Source organism: Apteryx rowi, unplaced genomic scaffold, assembly GCF_003343035.1.
Source record: "Apteryx rowi isolate R43461 unplaced genomic scaffold, aptRow1 scaffold_160, whole genome shotgun sequence".
Taxonomy (NCBI): Eukaryota; Metazoa; Chordata; class Aves; order Apterygiformes; family Apterygidae; genus Apteryx; species Apteryx rowi.
The window spans coordinates 102,154-111,624 of NW_020447864.1; the positions used below are offsets into that span (position 1 = coordinate 102,154).

General features: G+C 40.9%; 1 protein-coding gene across 4 annotated transcripts in view; it reads left to right on the top strand.

Moving 5' to 3' along the window:
* MOCS1 (molybdenum cofactor synthesis 1) overlaps positions 1–8,938 on the top strand; it is a 33,733-nt gene extending 24,795 nt beyond the window's left edge. For 3 of the 4 annotated variants that reach the window (XM_026059852.1, XM_026059850.1, XM_026059851.1), the window contains 3 exons: positions 1,132–1,252; positions 2,719–2,766; positions 6,969–8,938. In XM_026059852.1, coding sequence (XP_025915637.1) covers positions 1,132–1,252; positions 2,719–2,766; positions 6,969–7,846 — 1,047 coding nt within the window. In that variant the 3' untranslated portion in view covers positions 7,847–8,938. Of the gene's footprint in view, positions 1–1,131; positions 1,253–2,718; positions 2,782–6,325; positions 6,651–6,968 lie in introns of those variants that run through there. The other variant, XM_026059853.1, reaches the window with a different exon arrangement.
* Positions 8,939–9,471: the final 533 nt, after the last annotated feature.

Sequence of the window (9,471 nt, forward strand, 5' to 3'; positions counted from 1 at the left end):
TACTGTTCTAGCTTCCTGTCACATTTTTTGTGTTTGTTTTTAACTTACTAGCTCATTTCAACCAAATATAAGGGAAGGGTTTAGATATCTTGGAGTTGATAATTTGCATGTATGAAATGAACACTTTTCTGTTCCATTTTCATCTTCAAATAATTGAGTTGTCTCTGACGAGCTCAAAAAGCTAATAATAGACTACCCAACCCCCCAGAAGAGTCTCTTAAGCAACAGGTAAGTGATGTTAAGGGAGCGGTAATTCCCTTTTTAAATTCCCTGTTAAATTGTCCTTTTTTCTTTTTGCCTTCCACTGCTTATAGGGTATAAACTGTTGGTTCAAGACCATTATTGAGCAAAAAGGGTTTCCTACAAGCTACAGAAGACGCATCTTTACTGCTCTGCTTCAAAACAACCACTCTAAATGAAAAATGAGTCCTTGAAATAAGTTACAGTTTTGCATTGGGATCAGTGTGTGCATGTGTTCAGGAACTGCTCACCATCTGAAAACTTAATCCAGGAAAGGGTACGGTTACTGGCTTCGATAGTAGGACGTCTCTGATGTATCCATGGTTTCTTGCCACAACATCAGATTGTGCAAGGGAACGGTAGTTTACCAGCAGTACTCAACTCCTGTAGTAGAGTATCCTGCTGACTTGCCTGCATAAACCTTCTAATCTCCCTGTGTTTATCCTGTCRGAATTGAATTACATACATGGTAGCCTAGTAAACCACCTATCCCTTGTTCTCCAATGGCCAGTTACCTTCAGTGTTACTAGTGTTGAAGCGAATGTGTTTGTTTTATGGGTTCAGCACATGCTGTTCTTAACCACAAATAATCATCTGGGTATGCTCTCCCTTAAAGCTGACTTTGGAGAGTTGGGTTGACTGTCTTTGCTGGCTTACCAGCCAGGACATCAGCATTATGATAGTGTAATATTATCACCTTCAGAGACTGACAAAGCTGTTGGTGTCTGTGCAGTCATGAGAAGGTGTTATCCATGCAGCTGAATGGGAACTTGCTACTTCACGGAAACATCTGTTCTAATCATTGACCCAAGCCTTGTGCATTACAGAAGGATCATTTCCTCTCTTATCTTTCTCATTTCTCCTCTTTTATTTCCTCTGGGTTGGCTGCAGGTGTGCCTTTTCGGAAATTCAGAAGTGTCCTTGAGAGATCACCTACGGTCGGGTGCCTCAGAGGAAGAGCTGGTTCAAATTATCGGAGCAGCAGTGGGCAGAAAAAAGAAACAGCATGCTGGTATGTTTGTTGTACCTGAGAAAGAGAGGCAGTAACTAGGACAAACAATGTTCTTCTCCTGCAGAGAAGAAAAAGATTCTTGAATGAAGCTGCATTCACTGAGGAAAGAATTTTCTCATCTGATGAAAGACTATATTATCTGGCAGAAAGTTGGTGACAGACCAGTCATACAGTTACTAAAAAGTTTGAATGCCAGTTTTGAGTCTCCTGACCTTCCACATGAGCTGGAATACAGACTGTCTAGCAGTCTTTCAGATTTCTTTTGATTTTTCATCTTCAAAGAGGTGCAAATACCACTGCTTGTGATCACAACAACAAGCCGTAAAGCTAGGCAGAAATTGATAGAGTTGTACTGGGTCCCATTTTTCTTGAAATTAGTTTTAGTTCTTATTTTACAGCAAACTAAATTGAGCTGTCAGTCCAACTCCTGCATCATCATGTTTCTAGAAGTGACAGGGTAATGACACAAGGTCCGTGATGATGCAGTTACATCCTCAAGCTAGATTAGTCTTATCTTAATTTGTATAGCTATAAACTATATTTCAGTCACATCTGAACCTAACCACCTTTTGGTAATCTGGCTGCAGCTGGGAATACTGACCTCTCGTACATGAACTGGCTACAAGAGCAGGGAATAGTCCCTTTTACGTTAAAAATATGCTTTGGCTCTTTTGTTCTTTTACAGATTCTGCCAGATTACTAACAGTTGTTTTTGCCCTTTTTTGGTTATGCATAAAACAGATTTAAGGAAGCTCATCAGTCTGCATGTAGACTCATTTTCGAAGTGCATTGCTCTGACCCAGATAAAACAATGCTTTTTAAAGCTAAGAATTGAGCTGGAGGTTTGGTGGGGCTTCTGGGTGGTGGTGGTGTTATTTTTTTCTTATAAAATCCATTTCATTCATTTTTTTTTCTTTTGGGTGTTTTGGGTTTTTTTATGATTTGGAAGGGTGGAGGGGGAAGTGTTTTCCCCCTCTAGTAAAACTGTTTTGCCATCAACAGCATTTACCTGACATTTTCTTTCTTCTTCCAACTTGTTATCCCAACATTGTCCTTGGGGTCTTCTGTGATTGGACTTCTTTGAACTGGAACACTGTTAACAGCTTATCCATAGAATTAATACAGTTAAATGCTATTGATAAGAAATAAGATAGTCTCAAGTTATTTGAATATTGTAGTAGGTAGACTGTAATTCAAATTATGGAAAGCTTTCTGGGAAAAGACTTTACGGGGTGATAGTTCCATAGCAGCTGGATACTTGCAGACTATGGCAGCTATGTTTTGAAATAATATTATCACGCTAGATTTCTCCCCTCCCCACCACATTCCCCCGATTTTTCTTGAGCTTTGGTTTTCCTAGCATGAAGGTTGCACTATGAAGAGCAGAAAACTAAGTATGTAAACCAGATGCATGACTTAAAATCTAAAAAGCTAGGATTTTTATGTGTTCCTTATTTTATTTCTAGGCATGTTTAACATTTCCCAGATGAAAAACCGGCCAATGATCCTGATTGGTGGGTGACAAATCAGTACGTAATAAACATACCATGATTTTGCTTGGTTTATGTCTTTGGGGAAGCAGAGTGGGCTGGGCTTTTAATTCTGATTTGTGTATGGTTCTGGTTTCGGTTAGGCAGCGAAATGGGTTATGGTTAAAATTATGCTGAAATGGAAAAGGAGGAAAGGATTATTGCCCCTGCCAAGACTTATCCCATCTTCTCATGGACAGCACTTTTTTGGGTTTTGTTTTTGTTTTTTCTAATTTTGAGAAGTGCATTAAATTTTTCAAAGGAATCACTAACTTTTCTTCTTAAATCCAAAGGAAGAGACAGGAGAATAATTAACAGAGAAGTTTGGGGTGAGTTTTATGTAATAGAACTGGGCTGTAATACTGACCAAGTTGCAAAATAAACAGAGAGGATGCAGGACTTCCTTTTATTCCTTGGTCAAGAAATTCAGCTCTGATTCCTACATATGCTTTATGTTATATAGGACCTGTGATCTGATGGAAATTCAAGCTTTTTTCACCTCCTTGCTGCTTTAGAATCTGGAACTTGGGGTTCATTCTTTTGAAATGTCCTCTTAATGCTGCATAACAATTAAAACTATAGTATCTGACCAGCCCTATGGACAAGAGCCTTTCTCCTTGTTGGGCCTATCGAAGATGTCTTTTCAAACTCCACTTTCTGCGTGAAGCTCTGTCCATGAGTGATGTGGCACTGCTGGGGTTCTGTTACTGATTTTCTCACATACCCCTCACTGTGTTTTTACCTCCTCTGTAGATTTCCCTATTTCGTAATATAGCTATCTTCCCAAATACTTCTCTCTTAAAGACTGAAGAAATGCTTGTAAAAGCACTGTGAGATCCTTAGTTGGAAGTAGTTCTACTGTTTCTTATTAATGTCAAAAAAAAAAAATGCATCAAGGGTAGAAGAGATGAACATTATATTTCAAACCCAAACTCTCATCCTCCCACTGAAACTCAGGAGTAGGTTAGTCACTGTGCAGCTTAAAACACAGCTTTTAAAGCAGGTACTCAAAGGAAAGGTAACATTCACTAATTTGCAGGTCTCTGCTGCAGGTGATGTGATAATTGCTATTTTTTAAACCACAAACAGTGCTTTTCTGTTTTCTTTACTGGAAAATAGATTCTTCAGAGGACTTTTAACACAGTTGCTGTTTTTACTGGGGAATATTTTTCACTTTATATTCCTCCTTAAAGGTCTGTCTTTTTCCATGTTGAGATTAAAAGTGAACGGCTTCAATGGCCCAAGCTCATCTAGTTCAGTTTGCTTTTGCTTTTTGTGTTTGGCCACTGCTGCATTGCGTTCCAGGAAAAGAGGAACCATTGTTTAAAATATGTACTCACTTGCTACGAAAGGAAGATTTTTCTGATTTTTAAAGGTGAAAAATAAACTATATTAAACTCCTGTTGTAGGTCCCAGTTCACTGTCATCTTTTGAGATGCCTTTGAAAGAATCCTCACACGCTGAAGTTAGCATTCATAACAATGTTTGGATGTGCACAGATTATATCCATCCAACTTCCTTTGGAAAAGTGCTCCAACGTGGTTTGATGCACAGTAAGAGAGGCAGCCTGTCCAGGTTTCCCCAGCTGTTCTATGTTCCTTGGACACTAACTGCTGGCAGTCTCTGCATCAAGGGTACAGACACCACAGCTGGAGATGAAGGGAGAATAGCCCACTGTGACATGTGGGGAATCACTAGGGAATTTCCTAATAGTCTTTTTAATTACTTACACAATTCAAATAATGCTGGCATGCAAATAGTTGGGGAAGGGGGAGGGGGGAATTCATGTAATGAAACTTAATGAATGCAATGGAAATCATTAATCTGTTCTGCTAGTCCCAGTAAGCCAAACTGCAATGGAAATTATTAATCTGTTCTGCTGTCCCATAAGCCTAACCTAGCTTCTTCCCTGCACTGCTGTTGTCCGATCCTTTATTGTAATATGGTATGTCTCCTATTGCTTTTAATCAAAATATTATTTTTGGCAGATCGTTCTCTTCACAGGTTCAGTTCAAGTATGGGAGGTCTCTCCTTAATTTAACCATCTCCTGCCTCCTTCTTTTGCCTGAAATTGTGCTAGTGGGAATCTAACACGATTAACTTTCAGGCTCAGTAATAGGGTACGAGATACCATTTTTTGGATAGTTTGTTTCCTTATAGGTACTGCTGTAGAAAACCATTATCCATTTGTTTTGTACGCATGAGCAATATGGGTGAAGATAAAGATGACTAGGTGAGACTTGAAGAAAACAGGTTGTTAGGACAGGTGAATACTTTAAGAGCTATTTTGTGTACATTCCTGTCTGTTGTTTTATTTTTACTTCCCATATTTCTTAAGCTCACTGAATTAAACAGTAGTTCTCTTCCAAGCTCCCACCCGTTTGTGTCTGTCCTGTGAACCAAGTACTTGTCTGCCTTTGTCTCCAGGAGAGGCTAAACACTCTGCAAGGTTTTAACTTCAACTTCAAAGCTAATCAAGGAAGCAAAAGAACAGAGTACTTTGAGTTCTTAGCTTTTTAAAAGAAGATTCACATTAGCCCTTGCTATATAAAGGAGGAGGGAAAGAAAGAAGGAATAAGCACAAGTTTCTTTGCTCTTCTAAAGCAGAGTAATGTTGCACTCAAACATTTATGTCTACTTAGTCCCATTTCTTGTTTTTTCTAGACAGTGCTGGATCAGAGCTGAGAGTAACCACATTACTGCTAAACTTGCAAGAATCTTCATTTTAGTGCATAGGCCATCAGCTGTAGATCTGAAAGGGCCTTTGCCTGAACGTAAATTATTGCAGTGATAAAAACCTATAGTGATTAAGCTTCAGTAACCCACACTTTTGTCAAACAGATGGTCAGAGGGTGCTGCATAACTGAGAAAGATACTAAGCACATCAGCCTCTTGTTATAGCAGAGGCTGGGACTCAAGAGGGAAGAGGGGTTTTGTTTGTTTTTGTTTAAAAACAACAACAACAACAACAACCACCACCACCAATGCACTGTCCACAGTGTGTCTGTCTGTTATGATGTGGACAGTCCAAGGTAACACCTGCAGGTCTGGGCAGCGGGGGTGACACAGCAAGGTGCAGAATGGCCTGGAAGCTGCTTTGATTCACTGGTGAGCAGTCTGAAAATTTGTGAGTAAGGGAGTTCACCCCCAATACCAAAGCTACCAAAGGAGATTACTGAGCAAAACCTAACTAACTACCAAGTTTCTCAAAGTAGAGCAATGAGAACAGAGCTCTAGAAGAAGAGAAGAATGCTTATCAATGAGGCTCTTAAAGTAGGGCTTAGACACTTACCTCTATATGGCTTCCTCTTTACTTACAAAACAAATMACTTTTATGTGAAAAAGGCTCCTTCTGTCTTGATACTGGGCATTAAGCCCTGTGGAAATGCCAAAACCAAGGGATTAAATGGTGAAGGGCAGGAGGGTTTGCTACCTCTGTGCCAGCTGGGAGCTCTGTCAGCTCAGCTTGGAACTTACTTCTGAGTGGATTTAAAAATCTATCTGTCAATGAGGGGAGTGTGATTTTTTTTTTTTTTTTTTCCAGTGATTAAACTTCAGCTGTCATTAACATGGTAAGAGCTGGCAGTAATAAGTGAGGCTTCCATCACAGAGCAACCCTGTGAACTTGTGGACAGTGCAGTTACAGATGGTGCCTTTTGTCCCTGCTCTCCTCAAGTGCTGGCATGACCTTTCCCTGCAGAAGGAGAAGAAAGCACAAAGTGCAACTGCATATGCTGGAAGGAAGGTGTTTGGAAAGGAGTAGTTCAGAGTAGTTGAGAGAAGACCTTCCTTTTAACCCTGCCAGGCTCTCTGAAGCACACTAATACTGGGACAATGTCAATGGGATGCTGAGATTCTTCAGAACTAGTGTTCCTGTAAGCTTACTTGGATGTTGTTTCTCAATAAGTATTGATACTTTTTGAAAGAAAGTTGTTGCCTCTTGTCTGTGACTTTCCCATGAGTGTTTCAAGTTCTGGGGTTTGTACTAACAAACCAGCAAATGTGGAGAGTTAGAATGAGAGAGAAGAGAACTTGAGGAGAAAAGTGGATGTTTGCAGGCTTCTTGAGGTTCTTGTAATACAAAACATCCCAAGCAGTGCTCTGGTAGGGTTCTCATCCGTTACAGATGTAGCTTACTCTTCCAGTTAATGAGGTGTATCATCATCTTCTCTTCTCTTCTTTTTCAGAGGCTACACTGATGTCATCCCCACAATGCCAAGACACCCTGCAGAATCCCCCAACTTCAAAACAGTGGGGCCACACACTTAATCATTGGCTGAATTTGAGAGGAAGTTTATCCAAACAGACAGGAAAAACATTTAAGAAAAATAAGCTTACAGGACAGCTCATCCTGCCAGTATCTCACCCAGAGCAACAGTGGCACATGATGACAGGAATTCTGCAAATTCAGCTCAGAGGCAGCTGTGTCTTCCAAAAGGACTTGAGCTCCAGGTTTGACACAAAGTGCCTTAAGATAGAGACTCTTCCTGTTGGCCAAGTTTCTGTGGACTCTCACTCCAAAGAGACAAGTCCAGGATCTGAATTCTGCAGCAGGGATTCTGGGTCTTGCACCAAGGTACCTTGTGCCTCTGATAGCTTGACTCACACAGATGAGGAAGGACGGGCCACAATGGTAGATGTTGGAGGGAAACCAGATTCCAGAAGAACTGCTGTCGCTGGTGCCGTGGTCCRCCTGGGTGAGGAAGCATTTGGGATGGTGAGGCAGAACCAGATGAAGAAAGGGGATGTGCTGGCAGTAGCCCAGATTGCAGGAATTCAAGGAGCAAAGCTAACCAGCCAGTTGATCCCACTGTGTCACAACATCCCCCTCAACCATGTTGAGGTGTCTCTGAGCCTGGATGAGGCCAGACACGCAGTGGTGATTCGCAGCTCTTGTCAGACCTGGGGGAGGACAGGTGTGGAGATGGAAGCTCTAACAGGTGCCAGCCTGGCTGCTCTGACTGTGTATGACATGTGCAAAGCAGTCACTCATGACATTGTGATTGAAGAGGTGAAGTTGCTTAGTAAGACAGGTGGGCAGAGGGGAGACTTTTTAAGGGTCTAGCTCATACCCAGACACGTCTAGTCCTCCTCAGGTGGCCACTGCTAACATGCAGCCTCTTTATGGAAAAGTTTTTGGTCAGCTGCATTGGGGTTGGAGACCTTAGCAAATGTACCCTACAACAACCATGTAACTCCACTTCTACCTTATCCTATCACCTTACTACTGGGTGAACAGTGGAGCCACCTGCTAACTACATCTGTTTTTTAGAGAACAGACTTCTCCACTCAGCCAATAGTTTCATTCAGTGTCCTCRCCATGAGCTTGAGCAGAGACTCTCAGTTATACCACAGATTTTTTTTTTTTTCCTTCTTGCTGTGAAGTATTCACAGCTGCTGTCATCACACCATGCACCTGTGAGCTCTGGAAATGAAGCTACTGCTGAAAGCACAGTTATTTGGCAACTATTTTTAAGTAAAGGATTAAGACCTCAGAATTGTCTTTTCCCCCTCCCCCTCCTGAAGGTTGAATTTAGATGGTGACAGAGAAGAAAACAGCTCAGGGACCTTACCATACACCAGAGGTCATAATTTTGGAACAGTCAGGGTCAGCTCCTCTCCCTTTGCATTGTTACTGCTTCTCTTGTCCATAAGTTGGACAAGACTGATATTCACATATTGGTTTCAAAAACAAAAAAAAGGCAGCTGCCCAGCCCTCTGCCTTGAGAGCTCTGTGAAGCATGATGTAGAACAAAGTTTCTGGTGTTGGAAGAATTATTTCGCTGATCAGAAAGATACATTTTACAATGTTAGAAGTATGTTCCAAGATTTTGCCTTTAGTGCTCAAATACTTGAGGCCCTGTGTCTGCATGCGGAAGGGTTTAATTATGCCAGGCAATGAAGCTAGTATCAGCTCTCCCTGAGTTCAGAGTATACATCGCACGAAGCCCCAAAAGACTCCACTTTTTTAATCCTACAGGCCAGCTTCTCATAACCAGCCACATTTAAGGTGCCAGGAGCAATGTTCCTATGGTTTTTAATAACTTTGGTAATTGACTACCCTAGATTAGTTAATTACTCAGCATTGTTTTAATAATGATGGAGCCTTTGAAATATTAATTTAAATTCTGACTAAACAGTTTTCAACTTTGGTTTACTTGTTTTCCACTGCTTATGGCTACTGTGAAGTTTCACATATTTCAAGGTGCTCCCTTTCGATACTCAGAGTTGAAGACACAGCTCTAACAACTTTAAATGGGCTATTGAAAAAGTCCTAAACTTTGCATGTAGTCACTTCGCATGAAATAAGCTGAAGTTACTCTGAGCACCAGTAAAGCACATACCAACACTATCACGCATCCTGATCATTTAAAGCAAGCACAGCTCTACGTTGAGGAGGTAATAGATTTTTCTGAAAATATATTTACTTATGCTTTACAATTCTTACACACTTGTTACCACAAAAGGCACTAAAAATGGCACTTTCCCCGTTGCAGGTAAATTAATTTGGTTCTTTATTGTTACTGTGAGATAAGGCATACACACTAACTGTTACTTCTGAGCCTGCTTGGCAGCAGATCAGGGGAAGGAGTCTGAAAAGCTTGATACTAGAGCGATGCTCAGCTCCATAAAGATTTTTATGTCTATATTCAGAGTTATAGTCCTAATTCCCTTTGTGTCACATAAACC